The following is a 22794-nucleotide window of genomic DNA, read 5'->3' as shown; positions in this document are numbered from 1 at the left end:
GTAAAAATAGCCAAAAGATTGGCCTTGATCTGCTAGCAAGCTGGAGTCGGGCGAGATGAGTAAGACCCCATGCACACGGCCATAGCCAGGTGCACGGTCCGTGATTACGGGCATGGACGGCCGCGGTATGTCATCTGCATTTGCAGGCCGTGCTCCCATTATAAAGTATAGAAGCTCGGTCCGCAAAATCCAAAAATAGGAAATGTCCTTTTTTTTGAGGGTCATTTCTACAGCCCGGATATTTACCCATAAATATACGGGAAGGTCTCCATGGGCCATAGAAATCAATGGATCCGTGTTTTGATCCGCAATTACGGATCCTTAATTGCGGATTAAAATTACGGTCATGTGCATGAGGCCTTAGGCTGGATTCACACGAGCATGTTCGGTCCGTAAAGGACAGAACATATTTCGGCCACAAGTCCCGGACCAAACACACTGCCGGGAGCCGGGGTCCTAGCATCATAGTTATGTACGATGCTAGGAGTCCCTGCCTCTCCGTGGAACTACTGTCCCGTACTGAAAACATGATTACAGTATGGGACAGTTGTCCCGCAGCGAGGCAGGGACTCCTAGCGTCGTACATACTGTAACTATGATGCTAGGAGCCCGGCTCCCTGCAGTGTGTTCGGTCCGGGACTTGCGGCTGAAATACGTTCCGTCCTTTACGGACCGAACATGCTTGTGTGAATCCAGCCTTACGCTTACTTTTCTGTTGCGTGCCTGAAATTCTTCCTTCTTCATTTCTACCATTCAGCCATATGGTACGTCTCCATTCTTCGAGGTCTTACCCATTGTTCTTTTCTTCGCCCTACCTCTAGCTCAAGTATTGGAACTGTACGGATAATAGATTTTATTACTTATGGGTGTCATGGAGAATAACAATAGCAGGAGAGACATTAACCTATATTGAAAAGTGACAAGCAGGTGTTTAGAATTTGGTTTACCCAGTAAGAGAAGTTTCGCTGCGCGTGTTGTCATGACAGTTCTCCTAAGCCTTCGCACACTTGACTCGTACGTTACCTATGAATAAACCTGGTGGAGTTAAAAAATGCAGACCTCCCAGATACGAGACTGTGTACTTAAGAGCTTCCTTGGATTTATGGTGCCAGTAAACTGGCTGCTTAGTAAAATGTAAACAAGTGCATCACAGTTTCTAGGTCTGTTTTCCAGCAATTCATAGCAGGAGCCCAGAAACAGTAACGCTGTCTCAGGATAGACTCATGTAATAAAGTCAGTTTCACATGGAGCCACGAATTTCCCAACATTTTATAACAATATGAAACAGTCCACACGGCAGTGTTATTACTTATATTTATTATGTTATATTTATGTGTCTTCTTGGTAAGAAGTGGCGTCGTGCCGTTTAATAGATGCACTCATCAAATGTAGCATAGTATGGAGACTTCAGATTTCCAGTGACAAAAATCTCCAAGCAGCACCAAAGGGGACAATGGGCACCTTACAGAGCACCCTGTTCACACTATACAGCTGCTATGGGGTCCTTTGAGAGAGGTGGCCCAGCCGTGGTTTGGTTGGTCCCATCCACTTTGCTGCTGGGTGGAGAGAACCTGTGCAGGACTCCGCCAACATTTCATCATTTATATATAGAATAAATCTACATAGAAAACACATTACATTTTTTTTTTATCTTGTATTGATCCTGAGTTACAGCCCCAGAGAAGCATATATAATTCTGCAGGCTTCAGAGCTGAAATCTCTCAACTTTCATGGTTACCTACACAGATTTCTATTCTGAGACATGTAGTCTTCACAACACAAATTGTGCAGTAATCAGATGTAGGAAAAAACTAAGGCTGGGTTCACACCCCCTATTTACGGACGTAATTCGTGCGTTTTAGCCCCGAATTACGTCCAAAAATGCGGCTCAAAAGCGTCGGCAAACATCTGCCCATTCATTTGAATGGGTCTTACGATGTTCTGTTCCGACGGTCATTTTTTTTACGCGCCGCTGTCAAAAGGCGGCGCATAAAAAAGACGCCCGCGTCAAAGAAGTGCCTGTCACTTCTTCAGACGTAAATGGAGCCGTTTTCCATGGACTCCGTGGAAAAACAGCTCCAATTACGTCCGTAATGGATGCAGCGAAAGACGCCTGCACATGCCATTACGGCTGAAATTACGGTGCTGTTTTCTCCTGAAAACAGCACCGTAATTTCAGCCGTAATGGACGCTGCCGTGTGAACATACCCTAACTGTCCCCCCATAGGATCTTCTTTTCGCTGTCAATAAGTTTGTTGCCTGTTTCCAATAACAACCAGCAGAATCGTGAATGCAGCTCTGCAGTACAATACAGGAAGAAAACTCAGGATTAATACAAGCTAAATGATGTAATATATTTATAAAGTTACTTAACTTTTTTTATTGTTACTTATTTATATAGTGCCATCCTATTCCACAGCACTATACACAAGTGTATGTAGATGACAGTATACATATATAAATAATGTAACGTAGTGTTTAAAGATGGGAGAACTCTTTAAGCTTTATCTTCCTGCAACCTAGGTAATTGCAGTGAACTTCAAGTGCCAAAACTTACTTACGGTAATGTCTACCCCCCCCCCTCCCAAAATACTGTCCTTTATTTTAGGATTCCCCGTAGTCAGTCAGCTCAACACCCGTCCGACTATGGTGGCTACTAACAATACAGACGAATAAGCAGATGTGTGTTAATTCAGGCAACTTACACATCAAAATTTTGACTATATGCTTCATAAAAAGCCGCTCGGACTTTGATGAGGATTGCTGTTTGTTTTAGTCCCATTAAATTCCATACATATTTGGCCGATTTCTGGTCGTTTTGCTACTAGCTGCATCTTTAATAAGCTACAAGAGCATTTTAAATAGAGACACTTGTTAAATCGTGAAGAATTCTCTCAAAGCCACAACTTTTACAACACTCAATTCTACCCACGACCCTCTTAAAAAGGGGAAAAGAGAAGAAAGCAGACAGAACGCTAGAAATATTATGTAGTGTTTAGTGTGTCAGCCCTGGCTTAGATTAATGTCCTGAGATTTAGTACTTCATCCAGACCTCTGGATACAAACCCAAACATTTAACTCTTCTGTAAAGATTGGTCGAAAATTGAGATTCCAAGATTTCCAAACAAATGTTCTTAATCTTAAAGAGGTTTGGACATGTTTGGATTTTGTGTTAAACACTTTTGCCAGCTATGGTAATGTGATCTTTTTATTGTACAAAACAGTTATACACGACTCCCAAGTCATCCACAGGAGAAGTCGGCAGAGACCACAACCATGTGGATCGGGCTTTAATAAGTAAACAGCGAAGACAACTTCACTGGATCGGGAAAACAAATGCCACAAATAAGTCTAAAATATACAGCTGAGTCACTGTCGCCGCTCATCGTCCCACTGACGGAATTACTAATAATACCCCTTGATTATGATAGAGTTGCTTCATCCACCAATATAGGAAAACTTTTGAAAAAAGAAAAAAAAAAAAAATAGAAAAAACATCCAATTAAAATATAAAAAAATATACAAAGCAGCGCTAGACCGGGTTCACACTTGTGTTCTTTAGAGGACAGTTTTTGGGCATCAGTTATTTCAACTAAAAAACAAATAAGCAAACAACCTTCTGTGCTCTTTAGTCTCATAATAAAAATTGATAATATATAATAAGATCATCAATGGACCTGTTTTGCGTTTTTTCCCCTCCACTATTTGTTATCCAAACTGTCATCCTTTGACCTTAGGCTTCGTTCACATCTGCGTCAGGGCTCCATTCATGGGTTCCGTCTGAACTTTCCGTCTTGCATGACAATTGATTTCAATGGTGACGGATCCGGTGCAAATGGTTTCCGTTTGTCACCGTTGTGTAAGGGTTCTGTCGTTTTGACAAAATCGATACCGTAGTCGACTGCGCTATTCATTCTATCAAAACGACGGAACCCTTAAACAACGGTGACAAACATAAACCATTTGCACCGTAACCGTCACCATTGAAATCAATGGTGACGGAAAGGGAAACCTATGGTTTCCGTTTGTATCAGTTTGGTTTCTTTTCATGGGTTCCCCTGACGGAAAGGTTAGATGAAACCTATGAATGGAGTCCCAACGCAGATGTGAACAAAGCCTTAATGTTAATGTCCACACTTTAACTCCATCTATTTTGTTTTCATCTTAATAGGTATAAAATTATGTGCGGATTAATTTCTTAATATACTTTTATAGAGGTTGGAGATTCGTTTTTCTGATACAGATGTCCAAATCCCCTGCATAAACATAGCGTTAAAAGAGACAATTCAATCTGCCTCCAGCCACCACTAGAGGGAGCTCAGGAGCTTACTGCATACTGTTTATATATTGAACTCAGAAGAGCCATGCTTCATTTCCCCAGTGGTGGCGCTGCAGGGAAGCAGAACACTGTGATCACCCTGTGATCAGCTTATTGTCAGAGGGCTCTTTTACCCTGACTGTCTGCTTGTGACCTGCAGATTGCATACAACAAATGATTTTGCGGCATTACATAGTAGCTTGCCATTACTTTTCAGACTACCATCCCTGCACTGACCAGTTAACTGTAGATAATGACAAGGCCCCTGTATAGCAAAGTCTCCATAGGCATTATATCCTGTTAGGTTTTATTTATTTTTTTTATATTGTTTTTTTTTATTTCAAACTAAATAAAAAACAGATTTTTTAAATTTTGCTCTCTGACAAAACAATAAAACTTCAGCCACTATATGGCTGTATAAGGGAAGTGGAGGATTTGGAACAATGATCGCTATAAAGACATATTATGGAATTAAAATGGTATTGGGTGAATGATCAATTATCCCCTATCAACAGGATACGTGATAAGTGTCTGGTTGGTGGGACCCCCACTGATTATTAGAATGAGGGCCACAAAGTTACATAATTCTCCTCACTGCACGACTGCAGTAACGGGGAGCAACGGGGAGGTTTGGGACTCCAGTTCCAGTGATTGGTCGGGGTCCCAGTGGTTCGGCCTCCAGCAATCAGGCACTTACCACCCAACTTGTGGAAAGGTGAAAATTCTGGGAATACCCCTTTAAGGCCCCACTCAAGTTTTTTTGGTAAGGGACATTTTGGCTGTTGCAGTTTCTAAAGCGTACCCTCAGTTTCAGAACACGTCTGATATATCATAGAGCTATATCTGTAATTTTAAACAGTGGGGGTACGGTGGGGAGTCTATTCTATGTTAGCTGCTATTAGCCAACAGGCACAATTTTTTTCGTGCCACTTGAGCTAATAGTGCAGTGGCCCTGTACCCATAATATGTTGCCCATAAAGGGAACCTGTTGGCAGTTTTGAGCCCTCAATGCTGCTGACGGCATTATATACAGGACGGAGAGAGAAGCGTAACTATACCGGTGCTGTCCGTTACGCAAGTTGATCTACGATTTGATGTCCTCCGACCTATTTGAACATACAGACAAGGGTTGTCCTAATGGGGCGACTCTTTTAAACCAAACAATTTTTAGAACTTGATTCAGTTTTTTAAAACCATATCATATTCCAATCCTTTATTTGTGCAGCATTTTATCCTCACTGACTTCCTTTTTTCTTCTTCTGAGCACCATGACTATGGAAAGAATGTGCTTTGTATAAAATCCTTGTCCCAATCCACAAAATGAAATAAATGTTTTATCCGAGAAGCTCGATGACGAGAAGGCTGAAGGATGGATGTGTTGGAAAGTTTTTGGTTCCTTTCAATAGCAATAGCTCCCTCTAGTGTTTGCACACAGTATCAAGTAACTATGATTCCTTATGACTGATGTATATTCTCTAGGGTGGTATAAGAAGTGGTAATATGTAATTGCAAAACTGGAAAGAAACAAAATACTAGTTGGGTCCAGTGATTTATAACATGTATGATATGCACATGTTACATTACATCTGTGTCTGGTGTTTCTCATTTTCTAGCCCACTGTTTCCCATCCTGCGACCTCCAGCTGTTGCACAACTACAACATTCAGCCTGCGGCCTCCAGGGCATGCTGTGGGTTGTAATTTTGAAATAGCCAGAGAGCCATAAGTTGGGGAACTCTGCTCTAGCCAAAGAAGGTAGAATTTGTCATGGCCCAAAAGTGGTATTTTTGTAATAATTTTTTTCCCCCTAAATTTTCAAATATGTCCATTACTAAAATTTCTAGGATGTGGAAATATCCCAAACCAATTCTCCTCTTCATCTCTGTTGTGCTACATATTATATAATAGGGACAAATAGGGGACCAAGGTCAGTCTGACCTACCAGAGGTCATAACATGACTTGTGGGCGATGACCTGTCACTGTGGAGCGCTAGCCTTATGATATGACCTGTGCGTCCAATAAATAGTATTTTATAGTAATTTTAAAATGAAAATGAACCCCATGGACTCAATTCAGCAGAACTACGTAAAGTCCACAGTAAAAATTGGTGATCAGGCGTTCTATAGGTCTTTTGGGCTTTCTATATGAAGAGACATTACACTAGTAAGACATACATTTTGTAATGTAGCTCATTCATGCCTATATCTTCCACAGGTCAGTTCAGCTCAATGGGCAGCATCTTGTGATGATCGATGACGGAACACTCCCGGATCTAAAGTCCCGCCCACTACGACCTGGCCGCACCCTCGTCATTCCTCCACTAACCATTGGCTTCTACGTGGTAAAGAATGTGAACGCTGTGGCTTGTAGATACCGATAGTCACAACTTGTGCCATAAAAAATACAACAGAGCTGCAACCAAAGACATGATGATTCACTAAAAGGCAAAAAGCGTGAAATTACAAAACTTCTTCCTACAAAGCTCCAGGCCACCAAGTGACTGCATGGCAGATTAACTGCCGCCTGCCCATCGTAACCTCTGAATATAGAGAACTGCTGGAGGGAACCCCACGTGTAGTTTCCTTACAATGAGGAGTTCTTATGCTCATAACTGGGTGGTGTCACTGATGGGAACCAATGACAATTTTTGCTTTTATTTTGTAACTTTTAGTTGCAAAATGGAAGAAGGAACCCGATTGGTTTTTACGGGATACACCACATCTCCTACAACAAGTGATCTGGGGAAAACAACGCAGAAGGTTTGTAATTGTGCCAAGAAGAAACATCTTCCATATCTCAAAAACTCCATCCACGTCACTAAAATTTTAACATACAGAAAATGTTTCTAAAAATAAAATGTTCGCTAGTAATCTTTGTATACTGTATATTAGGTTTACTGCAGCTTTATACTTTACAATAAAGCTCTGTGCTGTAGGGTTGGAATGGGGAATAGGACATAGTTGAGGCATACATAAAGGAAAGTGGGCTGTAGGGCAAGATCAAGATGGTGCCCTCTACTGAGGTTGATTTATGCCACCATGCCATCCTGGTAACAAGAGCTTTGGTGCTTATTCACCCTCTTTCCGCTTTGTTAAAGTGGTGGTTCCTGTGGCCCTGCACTGATTCACACAAAGATGGGGCCAACATGAGCTGTGCCTCTTCCTCCATGCTGTAGGTCCCTTAGGGGCTGCCCCTGTGATATGTTTACCCTTATTTAGGAAATATTATTTAGTCCATCATGTAAGTAATTGTACCGTATTACATTCTTCTTTGGGTTTACTATACACCGTGTATGCATTGCCACAATAAGATTTCTACTGTAGAGGGTCTCTCCGCTACTTTTACTATTGGCCATTGGATCTTCAGATATGTCTTGAAGGCATTACCAAAACCAATGAACACCTAAAAGTTTACTTCAGCATCTAGGCTCGAAGCAACAATAGCGGAGAACCCCAGCAAACATATAGTTAAGCTTCATGAACCAGACTGCACATTTTGACTTCTAACACGGTTCCTAATGGAACACCATATTGCGGCCTTTATAGTCCTGTGTGAGGTTCTGTACCATGGACCGAGTATTCACCCCGAAGCATGAAAACTGTTCTTATAGGGGACAACCATCCGAATATACAGAATTTTATGGAGCACACTGCGTTTTTGGCTTTCGTATGTAGAGATGGGCCACGTGTTATATGGATTCCAAATATGGCGCGGTCCGTGGGGCTTTTAGTATAGTAGTATAATTGCTAAATATGCCATAAAAGTTTAAATGCTGGGAGCCCCATCAATCCAGAAAGTAGTGATGCCTGGTTCCAGTTCTCGGTAGCTCGCATGGGTCAATTGGAGATACGGAAACGTCTGGCACCCCCCATTATCAGGATAAGTGGGGGTTCCTATTCGTCAGACTACCATTGAGCAGATTGGTATATATAGTCAAAATATATTAAATAATTTTGTCAGTCTTTACATCTTCATCTCTGGATGATAAGCTTTCCAGGACTGTTTGGAGTCATCCTGGCACATCGATCAGATGAAGCCCCCTCTGACAACTGGGTTACATTTTCATCATAGCCTGGCGTGTCCACCACTTTATATAGGACTTTATGTGATAAGCCAAAATGCAGCGCTGGTCGGCACATAGACCCAGAATTACCGGGGAAAAAAAACAATTTAAAACAAATATTCCCCATTATGTGCTCGCTGGAGTAGATCTTGTGCACGTTTCTCCACAGGCTGCACATGACAGGGATATTTAGTTGCAGATGACTGACAAAATGGTTATTTATGTTCCGTGAATTTGCAGAAATTGTAAAACGTTAATTGAGATCAGACAGAGACATGTTCATAAACATCTGTAAAAATTCTACATGGCACCCCGACTGCTCTGCTCTTTCCTGGGCAGGAAGGACTGGTGGGTCATCATTCTCCGCACTCCTTCCATTAAACTGCACACACAGCAGGGAGGTGGCAGCTTGTAACGCAGCCCTGCAGGAGAGCTCCACTGAATTATGGTGCAGGACTCGCAACCAAATAAAGGTCAAGTTTTTCCCTAGTACTGATTCATACAATGCAAAGACCAGAACACCTCTCCATAGACATATAGGTAACATTTCCATAGGTTCTTCTTTAGTGGTTTAGAGGTTACTGTTACATTTCCATATGTCATTGCACCTGCTAGTGCACGTGTGTAATTGTTATGGATTTGATTTAAAGGGGCTCTCGTCTATAGACCCTAATAGGAATGTGGACGTCGTAGAGGGGTCTCATGTCTGTCTCTGGACAGTTTTATACAATAAGCGCCTCCCTCCGGTGTCTGGTATTGCAATGTTCAAGTGAAGGGGATGAGATACAATACCAGGCACAGCCCCCCTTATGCTGGAGCGGCTGTGCGTGTGTAAACAATTGGGAATCCTAAGGATAGGCTGTTAATGTTTAGGTCCCAGAGGACCCCGTACAATATTTAAATGCATTGTTGAATTTGCATTATTTCGCATGGTTGATGCTTCATTTGGTTGCTATAATGTGTATAACCTCAATCGGGATCACTAAAATGTTTCATCTTACCAGGATTTATGACCGAGGTACAAGAGAATAGGAAAACTTTCAAAACATGTTTCAAGGACGGGCCAATTTCTTATGGAGGAGCCGCGTTTGCACAAATAAAACAATAGAGGCTGAACTGTTAAAATATGGATCTATATTTCAGCCTCCATTGTCTTCTAAACGGCAAACATGGCTCCACAATAAGAAATTGGACCATCATTGAAATGTGTTTTCAAAGTTTCGCTCGTGTCCACGAGACACCGGTTTGTTAATAACTCACAGTAATGATCCAAACTGTCCAATAGTGCCCATGCCATAGATACAGCAGTGGCTGCCAAGGGGCCTGTGGAGAAGAGATGCCCAGCTCAGGTTGGCCCTAACCCCTTTCCCCACAAGTTGTGTTGACCTTCTTAGGGCTTTACCTCTACATAGGCACCACATTGAAAGAGGGAACTGGCCCATAGGTCAGGTCACTCTTGTCTCTTACACAGATAGGAAAGTAAATGGGAAAGTAGTGTCCCCTGCATGGCCTGGCCTAAATGAGCACCAAGAAATGGCCCCGTTTTGACAATTGACATCTCTGACAGCTATGCATGCGTCCACACTACAATACAATGGCTGCTTCAATTACAACGGTTCCTCCCAATGAGTCATAATTGACCCTCCCTGTGTTAATTCTGATTTATCAAGATCATTTTTATAAATAATTATTTGCTCCTTCACCATAAGCTGCCTCTGAATATTCAGATTTACTTCTTACTAAAGAATAGATTAGATTTAAATTCATATTTTCTATTAGTATGGATGAAATGTATATGATATTGGGAGCTACGGTGTAAGAGACATCTATAAGGCTCTGTTCACACTAGCGTCATAGCTTCCATTCCTAGGACCTGTTCACATCACTTTTTCGCCCTACGTTTAACATTCACGTAGGGAAAGCTCCCTAAATGCTAAATGTGTCCATAGGGCTTTAGCCCTACGGAGCCCGAAAGAGTATCCTTTTGGCCTCCGCCGGGCTGGTATACATAAGTATACCTTTTTTTGGGGGATGGAATAATGCAGTATACTACACTATTCCATCCTGCCACAGACTCCATAGTGTAAAGCACCTGACATCATGGTCTATAAATGGACAGTGACATCAAGGGCATCCCCAGGCACATTGCTTCAAGTAGCGCTCTGCCCGGGGAGTTCGGGTGAGGTATTCCAATGAATGCCTATACAGGGGGATACATCTGTGCCTTTCGCCTGAGGTATACGTCGGGACTCCTCCCGACGTACATCTCCGACAGGAGGAAAAAACATGACGTGAACAGGACCTTAATCGAGCCCTGACAGCAATGACAGATCCATTATTAAAATGGATCCCAACGCATCCGAACGGTTCCCATTGATTTATATAATTGGGTTTCCATCAGGTTTCTGACTGGGATCTAGAATTTTTACAACAAGAACAGCGCTGCAGACAACTATATTCTTGCTGTCAAAAACACCAGAACCCCAATGGAACGGAACAAAACACTTGGGCTCTGTTCACACTGCCGTTCAGAGCCTCTGTCAGCGGTCCATCACTTTTGACGGCAAGAATCGCACAGCATGTAGAGCGACTTTTGCCATCAAAATGACAGAAACCTGGATGTAACCTCTATGGTGTCAGTCAGTAGCCGTTTGGATCCGGCACAGCGTCATGGTAATAAACATAAGCTATGACATCAGTGTAAAAATAGATGTATCATCATAGCGATCCCCACTGATTATATCGTATGTTAGTGGCTCGCAATAATGGGGTCAGAGAAAAGAACGCTCGTACTGTAATACGATTGCTGTATCTGTGTGTTGTAAATGTTGTGTAATAAATTATATTTTCGGAAAGAAAAGGGAAATTTTTATTATGTTTCTGTTTAGATGGGATATTTTATAGGGATGTGTTTATAGTTGTTAATATTTTCTTTACTCAAACAAATCATATTTTATTATGGAGTGTGTGATTATGAGCATAGAGAAATATCAAACAATAATTCATTCTAAACTGTGATGTAACATCTGAAAATAAATAATATTCTTACATTTATAAGGTATCTTTGTTGTTGTTGTTATTGTTGTTTTGCTATAATTTTTATTGATGTTGTTTAACTTGACCCCTAGGGGGCGAAGCCATTTTTTTGATTTTTTCATTTTCGTTTTTCCCTCCCCGCATTCCAAGAGCCATAACATCTTTATTTTTCCGTCAATAGAGTTGTGTGGAGTTGTAGTTTCTTTTGGTACCATTTATAGTTTCATATAATGTACTGAAAAAAATGAAAAAAAAAATTTTTGCGGCTGAAGTTGGATTCCTCAATTGTTTTTTGGGTTTTGTTTTTACGGCTTTCCCCGTGTGGTAAAAATGACAACTTAACTTTATTCTGTGGCTCAATACGATTACGGCGATACCAAACGTATATAGTTTTTTTTTTATATTTTACTACTTTTATCGATAATAAACTTTTTGTTTAAAAAAAAATGTGTCATTACTTTACTTTACATTTACATTACTTTATGGGCAAAATGGGAAAAGGTTTTTTTTGAACTTTTAATATTTAATTTTATTTTTTTCACTACTAAAAACTTTACACACTTTATATAGCCCCCCTAGGAGACTTGAACCAGGCTAGTGATCATAAGCGTATGTGCACACGCTAGCTGTCTTTTACGTCTGAAATGACAGACTGTTTTCAGGAGAAAAATTGCTCCTCCTCGCATTATGCGAGGCGTCCTTGACGGCCGAACATTTGAGCTGTTCTTCATTGAATTCAATGAAGAACGGCTCAAATTACGTTGCAAAGAAGTCTTCTGCACTTCTTTGCCGAGGCAGTCATTTTACGCGTCGTTGTTTGACAGCTGTCAAACGACGACGCGTAAATTACTGGTCATCGGCACAGTACGTCGGCAAACCCATTCAAATGAATGGGCAGATGTTTGCCGACGTATTGTAGCTGTATTTTAAGGCGTAAATCGAGGCATAATACGCCTCGTTTACGCCTGAAAATAGACCATTAATTTCAATCGTAAATCTTTTGTTCCAGTTGGATTCCGTTTGCCTCCATTCACTAGGTTTCCGTTTTTTTCACGGAAGCAAAAGGACAGTCTGCAGCACTTCTGCTTCCGTGAAAAAAACGGTAACCTAGCGAACGGAGGCAAACGGAATCCAACTGAAACAATAGAATTGGAACAAACGGAAGTGATGCTTTCTGTTTGGATTTTCGGTCATCTCTTCCTCTGACGGAAGAGACCTGAACGGGAGACAACGGTAGCGGGAACTTAGCATAACAAATGTTCTAATAAGAACAAACCACTGAACGCCCTCGATGCAACTTTAACGCACTATTCAGCGGCTCGAGCAGAACCACATAACAACATCCAGCACCCACTGGCTTGTTTTACGTAGGTCATCTGTTAGATAGGATTCACAGGTCTACATTGTAAGTGAGGTACCCCAGGACATGCTGCTATTATGGGGTCACTACTGCCATATGGCTATATCATATAATGGGGACACTGTAGCAGGCAATGTACAGGAGACAAATTATGGGACACTGTGGCACCTGAGACATGTTGTAGGTGTTACATAGCAGAGCACAAATGTACGTCTCGCTTTTCCACTTGCAAAAGTTGAAGCTATGGACCCTTTCCCTTCTCAACTCTGCCCGTCTTTATGAAAGGACTAAGGCCTTATTCACACAAATTTAGTTCACGTCCGCGTGCCGTCCGTTTAGATAACTGACAGCACACTGACCAATGCAATTCAATGGGGTCATGTCCTATTCTGGTTCGTTTTTGCGGATCAGACTCGACTATTGAAGTCTATGGGTGCGTGAAAAACACGGACAGCACACGTTTCGACATCCGTGTGAGGTGTGATGCTCGTTTTTCTCGCATCAGTTGTTAAAGAAATGTAGAGGGAAAAAAAAGTAAAACCAGGATGTGCTTGCAGAGGAGAAACAAAGATGAGAAAAACGGATGACACACGGAAACCGCACTGACGCAACACAGGCAGTCATATGCATGAAAAACTGCCCCTTTTTTTGCGGACGCAAATTGGACAATCTCATGTGAATGAGGCCTAAGGCTGTGTTCATACCACATTCGATGTGTATATTCCGCATATGTGCCGGGAGGTACCTTTTGGTTTGCACCGGGTAGGTATATGTCACTATATAATTTTCTTACTGTATAGGAAAGCGCAGAACGTAGCTCTATAATGTGATGTGGACAGAGCCATATCTATGTGAAGAAGACAATGACCCCCTCATTGCCCCGCACTTTACACATGAATCAAGACAACATAAAAATCATGACCCCATGCATTGTGTTATATAAAGCAATCATGAAAACAATGGACAAAAGTATGTGACAAACTAAAACCGTTCACCTGAAGTTGATTAGTAATATGGTCATGGATGTTGCAGGAATATCATACACAATGCCAGGCGGCAGCTTCATGTGCTTAACATTTTAGTGTTTTGACAGCTGGAAAAGGTTCTAATGAATGGCGATTACTTAACAAGTATAAACAGTGGGTGCACTTCTAACATGAACTGCACAGTAATAAACGCTGCCCATCTATGACTGAGTATATGCTGGCCACGTAGTGACGTCTTACATTCCAGCATGCTGTAGGTCACGATAATAAGAGTTGTCATAGGAAACCTTAAAATTTCATGTTATCTGTACAGTTGGAAAAGACTAATTCATCAGCTATAAAGAAAAATCAACATAATTTCAAGGAAAATCTAAGATCCCTTATCACAAGCATCCCAAGTAAGGAAAGAAAAGAAGTAATGGGATTATCAAGGGAAAACACAAGTGACTCGAGAATTCCTGCTCATACAGCAGATCAAGCAGAGAAGAGAATCAGACCTCCAGCCTTTATCCAAATTACCATTCTCTTAGTAGGTTTTTCCAAGGTGGACAACCCCTGTCCAAATGCCCTATTGAGGCATACAGATGCCATAAAGGGGGTCTCCTGCTCATGGGGGGTCAGGAGCTGAGAGCTGCTGTAAAGAGTGTCCCCCTAAGAAAAGATGCTCCAACATTTTTATTTTTTGGGAAATACAAATATTTACCTAAAACAGACAAGTCAGGGGTGCTGACAGCTCCTCTATACTACACCACACAGGAGAGCTGGCAGATCCACTATACTACACAACACAGGAGAACTGACAGATCCTCTATACTGCACCACACAGGAGAGCTGACAGCTCCTCTATACTACACCACACAGGAGAGCTGGCAGATCCACTATACTACACAACACAGGAGAACTGACAGATCCTCTATACTGCACCACACAGGAGAGCTGACAGCTCCTCTATACTACACCACACAGGAGAGCTGGCAGATCCACTATACTACACAACACAGGAGAACTGACAGATCCTCTATACTACACCACACAGGACAGCTCCTCTATACTATACCACACAGAAGAACTGACAGATCCTCTATACTACACCACACAGGAGAGCTGACAGATCCTCTATACTACACCACACAGGAGAACTGACAGGTCCTCTATACTACACCACACAGGAGAACTGACAGGTCCTCTATACTACACCACACAGGAGAACTGACAGATCCTCTATACGACACCACACAGGAGAGCTGACAGATCCTCTATACTACACCACACAGGAGAGCTGATAGCTCCTCATAAACTACTCCACACAGGAGAGCTGACAGATCCTCTATACTACACCACACAGGAGATCTGACAGATCCTCTATATTACACCACACAGGAGAGCTGATAGCTCCTCTATACTACACCACACAAGAGAACTGACAGATCCTCTATACACCACACAGGAGAGCTGACAGATACTCTATACTACACCACACAAGAGAGCTGACAGCTCCTCTATACCACACCACACAGGGGAACTGACAGATCCTCCATACTACACCACACAGGAGAGCTGACAGATCCTCTATACTAAACCACACAGGAGAGCTGACAGATCCTCTATACTACACCACACAGGACAGCTCCTCTATACTACACCACACAGGAGAGCTGGCAGATCCACTATACTACACAACACAGGAGAACTGACAGATCCTCTATACTACACCACACAGGACAGCTCCTCTATACTATACCACACAGAAGAACTGACAGATCCTCTATACTACACCACACAGGAGAGCTGACAGATCCTCTATACTACACCACACAGGAGAACTGACAGGTCCTCTATACTACACCACACAGGAGAACTGACAGGTCCTCTATACTACACCACACAGGAGAACTGACAGGTCCTCTATACTACACCACACAGGAGAACGGACAGGTCCTCTATACTACACCACACATGAGAACTGACAGATCCTCTATACTACACCACACAGGAGAGCTGACAGATCCTCTATACTACACCACACAGGAGAGCTGATAGCTCCTCATAAACTACTCCACACAGGAGAGCTGACAGATCCTCTATACTACACCACACAGGAGATCTGACAGATCCTCTATATTACACCACACAGGAGGGCTGATAGCTCCTCTATACTACACCACACAAGAGAACTGACAGATCCTCTATACACCACACAGGAGAGCTGACAGATACTCTATACTACACCACACAAGAGAGCTGACAGCTCCTCTATACTACACCACACAGGGGAACTGACAGATCCTCCATACTACACCACACAGGAGAGCTGACAGCTCCTCTATACTACACCACACAGGAGAGCTGACAGATCCTCTATACTACACCAGACAAGAGAACTGACAGATCCTCTATACTACACCACACAGGAGAGCTGACAGATCCTCTATACTACACCACACAGGAGAGCTGACAGATCCTCTATATTACACCACACAGGAGAGCTGATAGCTCCTCTATACTACACCACACAAGAGAACTGACAGATCCTCTATACTAAACCACACAGGAGAGCTGACAGATCCTCTATACTACACCACACAGGACAGCTCCTCTATACTACACCACACAGGAGAGCTGACAGATCCTCTATACTACACCACACAGGAGAGCTGACAGATCCTCTATACTACACCACACAGGAGAGCTGGCAGATCCTCTATACTACACCACACAGAAGAACTGACAGATCCTCTATACTACACCACGCAGGAGAGCTGACAGATCCTCTATACTACACCACACAGGAGAACTGACAGATCCTCTATACTACACCACACAAGAGAACTGATAGATCCTCTATACTACACCACACAGGAGAACTGACAGATCCTCTATACTACACCACACAGGAGAGCTGACAGATCCTCTATACTACACCAAAAAAGAGACCTGACAGATCTTCTATACTACACCACACAGGAGAGCTGAGAGATCCTCTATACTACACCACACAGGAGAGCTGATAGCTCCTCTATACTACACCACACAGGACACCTGACAGATCCTCTATACTACACCACACAGGAGAACTGACAGATCCTCAAAAGTACACCACACAGGAGAATTGACAGCTCCTCTATTCTACACCACACAGGAGAGCTGACAGATCCTCTATATTACACCACACGGGAGAGCTAACAGATCCTCTACACTACACAACACAGGACAGCTCCTCTATACTACACCACACAGGAGAGCTGACAGATCCACTATACTACACCACACAGGAGAACTGACAGATCCTCTATACTACACAACACAGGAGAACTGACAGATCCTCTATACTACACCACACAGGACAGCTCCTCTATACTACACCACACAGGAGAGCTGACAGATCCTCTATACTACACCACACAGGAGAACTGACAGATCCCCTATACTACACCACACAGGAGAGCTGGCAGATCCTCTATACTACACAACACAGAAGAACTGACAGATCCTCTATACTACACCACACAGGAGAGCTGACAGATCCTCTATACTACACCACACAGGAGAGCTGATAGCTCCTCATAAACTACTATACACGGGAGAGCTGACAGATCCTCTATACTACACCACACAGGAGAGCTGACAGATCCTCTTTACTACACCACACAAGAGAACTGACAGATCCTCTATACTACACCACACAGGAGAGCTGACAGATCCTCTATACTACACCACACAGGACAGCTGACAGATCCTCTATACTACACCACACAGGAGAACTGACAGATCCTCAAAACTACACCACACAGGAGAATTGACAGCTCCTCTATTCTACATCACACAGGAGAGCTCACAGATCTTCTATACTACACCACACAGGAGAGCTGACAGATCCTCTATACTACACAGGTGAGCTGACAGATCCTCTATATTACACCACACAGGAGAGCTGACAGATACTCTATACTACACCACACAGGAGAGCTGACAGCTCCTCCATACTACACCACACAGGAGAGCTGACAGCTCCTCTATACTACACCACACAGGAGAGCTGACAGCTCCTCTACACTACACCACACCACACCGGAGAGCTGATGGATCCTTTATACTACACCACACAGGAGAGCTGACAGCTCCTCTACACTACACCACACCACACCGGAGAGCTGATGGATCCTTTATACTACACCACACAGGAGAGCTGAATGCTCCTCTATACTACACCACACAGGAGAGCTGACAGATCCTCTATACTACACCACACAGGAGAACTGACATGTCCTCTATACTACACCACACAGGAGAGCTGACAGCTCTGCTATACTACACCACACAGGAGAGCTGACAGATCCTCTATACTACACCACACAGGAGAGCTGACAGATCCTCTATACTACACCACACAGGAGAACGGACAGATCCTCTATACTACACCACACAGGAGAGCTGAGAGATCCTCTATACTACACCACACAGGAGAGCTGAGAGATCCTCTATACTACACCACACAGGAGAGCTGAGAGATCCTCTATACTACACCACACAGGAGAGCTGAGAGATCATCTATACTACACCACACAGGAGATCTGACAGATCCTCTATACTACACCACACAGGAGAGCTGACAGATCCTCTATACTACACCACACAGGAGAGCAGATGGGTCCTTTTTAAGACAGAGCATCCCTGTATTCTATCATGAAATGGAGATTTCCAGTGATGGAAATTGTGAGGTTTTGCCCTTTTAAGAATCCTGTGGCATCTTTGTTTGGAGCCATGATGCAAACAAACGTGGCCTTCATCAGCATTATACATACTTTGGCAGATGCCAGGGCCTGTGTAGCTTGGGAGCTCCATGGCATTCTGAGTAGACACGCTCTTCGCTCATCAAGTCAAGGGTGGGGTAGACAGGGGGCCCACTATGACTCTGTCACCCAACGGCCCACATTCATTTGGAGCCGGTCCTGCTAATGACCCTCATTAGGTCATCTACTGATATTTTTGCTGGAATTCTCCTTTACGAAATATCATGGAATTGAGGAATAGTTTTCAGCCACAAATCTCTTCTGAGCAGGTGTGTGTGTGTATAATGGCTCTCTTGATGTGCACACATATATTCCTTGTCTTCAGTCCATGTCCTATGGGAGTGTAACCAAATCCTTATAGTTTCTTCAATAAAAGTGCCTTGAGGAGTAAACGTGTCCAGGCAGAACAAAATAGAAACAGAATATCCATATTTCTTTCCCCCTGAAACTCAAAGAAAGCTTTAACCATTTTCTATGACCTCTGCCCCCTGAGCTGTGTCTTTAATTAGTGAAATTTACCATAAGGGAAACCATTATAATCTGGTAAGTATCTTGTACATTCCTTCCCCAAATCTATGTGTTCTGTTTTCCTTTATTTTCTTCTGGTCGCGATGTTATATAAAGGACAGTTAAGCTGTGAATGTGACGCTCGCTGCTCCGGATACTTCAGGAGACTGGACCGGCTCACCCGTTATTGTCTCTAATCCCCACAGTCTTTCTGGAAGAATGGATCCGACCGCCTGTTGCCACCAAGTTGTCAGAGAATCGATTAGGATTTCTGAAAGCGGCTCAAACTAAAGCCATATTGCGGCAGTGTCTGTCAGCTCTAATTACTCCGCAGACCTGAGCTCACAAACCAGGAACAAGTGCAGTTTTGGCACTTCCCAGTGAAATGCTGTGAGCGGGTAACAGGAAGAAAGAAGCGAGGAGTACCAGGCATCCATCCAGACAGACGGGTCATACGCTTCTTATTAACAGAGCCTGAGTGGATCCTGCGGCTGAAACTCTTCCTCGTGAGAAACCTTCATCAACCCCTTCCGCTCCTCAGATGATGCAGACGCACACACTGCTTGCATAGAACAGGAGAGCGTTACAGATATGATGGAAGAACCAAATCCTCAGGCCATGTAAAGAAAAACTTGTACAAAACACTATAACTAAGGTCTATATACCAAGGAATTTAATGGACCCTAATTTAAAGGGAATTTCCATCTTTTATCAACAGGTCATCTTAAGGTGCAAAATTTTGTGTTGATTAATTTTCTTATTTTATCCTTATAGCGGTCGGCGCTCTGTTTATCTGATACAGAGCTCCAAATCCCCTGCATAGACGACCTACAGTTAAATAATACAATTGTATCTGCCTTCAGCCACCACTAGGGGGAGTTTAGGAGATCACTGCATACATTCTATTAGGCTTTGTTCACACGGCACTAAAAAAAAAAAAGACGACGTGTAAACATGTAAAAAAAATACTAGGGTATTTGTAAAGTGCTTTTTAAAATACAGACGTTTTTGACGTTTTTTTGGGCGTGTAATTAGGACTCTCATTGACTATAGGAATTAGGCGAATTTTCGACACGTTTTACGCACCAAAGAATTGTCCTGATGCTTTTTATTTTACGTGACCCATTTTTTAAACATGCGAGCGTAAAAAAAGCGTCATATTCACTAACAATGCGCTTTCTCCAATGATGTAAATGGGAAGCTTAAATCATGCGTGTTTGACGCGTTTTTTTGCCCCAAATAATCGCCGTGTGAGCAGGGCCTTATTAAATAATAAAAGTTTAAGATTAAATAAAAAAATGGCACAGAATAAAAAATACAATAAACACAAATTTAAAATACCCGTACAAGGCTGGGTTCACACTGAGGTTTTTGACGAGTTTTTTTACACGGAAACCGCGCGGCAAAACTCGCCAAAAAACGGCCGAAAATGCCTCCCATTGATTTCAATGGGAGGCGGAGGCGGTTTTCTCCCGCGAGTGGTAAAACCGTCTCGCGGGGGAAAGAAGGGACATGCCCTATCTTCGGGCGTTTACTCCTCTGACCTCCCATTGACATCAATGAGAGGCAGAGAAAGCGTATTTTGCGGCATTTTATGCCCGCGGCGCTCAATGGCCGTGGGCAAAAAATGGCGCGAAGATCGATGTGCAGGCAGAGGAAAATCTGCCTCAAACTTCCAAACGGAATTTTGAGGCAGATTTTCCGCCTGAAAAAACTCTGTGTGAACCCAGTTATTTTATCAATTAAGCTAATGTATCTGTATGACAATATAATACAAATCATTACATGTAGCAGATGAGGACACAGGACGAGGCTTCATTCTAGTGTCGGACTTCTTAACTTCATCATCATATCTTACACTTAAAGGGATCCTGTCATCAACATCTTACCTGTCAAACTCGCCTGACCCCTCAATGGCCGCAGCTGTCCAGAGTTCGTTCCTGTTCTCTTCTTTCCTGAAGTCCTCCTCTGTCAGTAAATGTAGTCGTTTAAACTTTTCCCGCCTTTTATGGTAATTATTTTTCCCTCTGGGACTCAGCTTCTTAACCCCGCCCACCACCAGCACCTGTCCGGCCCTGACTGGCTAAGGAGCTGTCAATCAAAAAGAAGGAGGTGGAGTCCACTCTGAGATGCTGGAGGAATGAAAATCTGACTCTTTTCAGATGAAGATTTGACTCTTTTCTGCTCATTTGCATACGGCGGGGGACCACTGAAAAACGGAATACTAAAGTTACAGAGCTTACTTAGAACATATTTATAGCTTAAATGACAATGATTTTTCACCCACTTTCACCAGGTATTGCTGGCTTTATAGCTAAAATGCTGGTGACAGGTTCCCTTTAAGGCCTCATGCACATGACCGTAGCCATGTGCAAGGCCGTGATTTTCGGGTCGGCCGGCAGCAGACTGTCAGCCGCAAGCTGCGGGCAATGCACATGGCCACGGTCATTATTTTCGATGAGCCCGGACCGCAGAAGACGGCCGTAATAATACATGTCCGTTCTTTCTGCGGTCCAGGCTCCCGGGCTATGCACAGACCGGCAAAACTACGGGCGTGTGCATGGCCCCATAGAAATGAATGGGGCCGCAATTCTCCCGTGGATTTTCGGGGGGAAGTGCGCGCGGCACGTTCGTGTCCATGGGGCCTAATGGTCAAACAAAAAAAGGGACACAAATTGGAACTTGTCTTATTTGCAGTCTCCCAGGGCGGCCTCTTCTTACAACACATGACACTTATATCAAGAGGTAATTTATTATTCTGTTAACAAGACAGCACAGAGGAGGAGGAGAGGTCCACATATGTGCAGCCACTCAGGGGTCCGCAGGAAACACAATCATACATGGTGACATAACACATTCATCCATCTTCTTCTCTCATTCTTAACATTGATCAGGTGCCTTCAAGTAACGAACGTATAATCTTCTATCAATCATTTCTACTGTGACCCAGTGAGATGTTCTATGTCATGTTTATAGCCCAGTCCTGCTTATTGTATAGTCATTCATTGAAAAGTATTATTTAATACACTTCAGATGCTGCAGAACATCTTAAGAAGAGGGCTTTTCATGCTAACCACTGACGACTGACATTAAAGCCACCCTCCAGTCCCCGAGAAAACATTTTAAATATAACGGGGCATATGGAGTAATATTACCTGGTGCTCCCCAGTTGGGCCCCTCTGCCATGGATCTGCCGTTTTGGGGTCCCCTCTCTGCTGTCGCAACATGGCTTCAGCGCTTCTTAGAATACGAGTCTGAGAAACTCCCACTGTTCTTGGAATGGCCAGAGCGGTTCATGTGAGCAGTTCTGGCCAATCCGAGGCCAAAGGGAGTGCCTTAGACTCAGTCTGTGAAGCGCTGTAGCCACTTTGGGTCACAGAGGGAACCCCAAAGCTGTAGATCCACAGCAGAAGGGCAAAACTGGAGGGCACTAGGTAATATTGCTCCATATACCCCATCACATATATATAGATTTTAGTCCTGGGACCGGAGGGTCGCTTTAAGCTCTCACTTCTTAAAAGTGTAGCTAAATTTTTAAAACTCTAGCTTTTAGAAAGTCGAGCGAGCGGTGTATGGTCTCAATAGAAAGTTTATGAGTCTGTACATCACTCGCTTGGCTTTCCGAGGGAAGACGATCAGAAACAAAATGGCACAGCTCTCACCCAAGTGTTTCTGCTGCTTTGCTTTAGCGATTGGTGGGGCGATTGGTGGGGGTTGAGTGCTCGGACCCCCACC

The 22794-nt window shown here is 43.2% G+C and overlaps 1 protein-coding gene across 1 annotated transcript in view; it reads left to right on the top strand.

The window, feature by feature from the left end:
• HPSE2 (heparanase 2 (inactive)) overlaps positions 1-7565 on the top strand; it is a 219739-nt gene extending 212174 nt beyond the window's left edge. Inside the window, exon 12 of the mRNA XM_075842712.1 lies at positions 6532-7565. Coding sequence (XP_075698827.1) covers positions 6532-6697 — 166 coding nt within the window. The 3' untranslated portion in view covers positions 6698-7565. The remainder of the gene's footprint in view (positions 1-6531) is intronic.
• The last annotated feature ends 15229 nt before the right edge of the window (positions 7566-22794 follow it).

Source organism: Rhinoderma darwinii, chromosome 11, assembly GCF_050947455.1.
Source record: "Rhinoderma darwinii isolate aRhiDar2 chromosome 11, aRhiDar2.hap1, whole genome shotgun sequence".
Lineage (NCBI taxonomy): Eukaryota > Metazoa > Chordata > Amphibia > Anura > Rhinodermatidae > Rhinoderma > Rhinoderma darwinii.
Note: the sequence above shows the minus strand (reverse complement) of the source record. Positions and strands in the feature narration are given on the sequence as shown.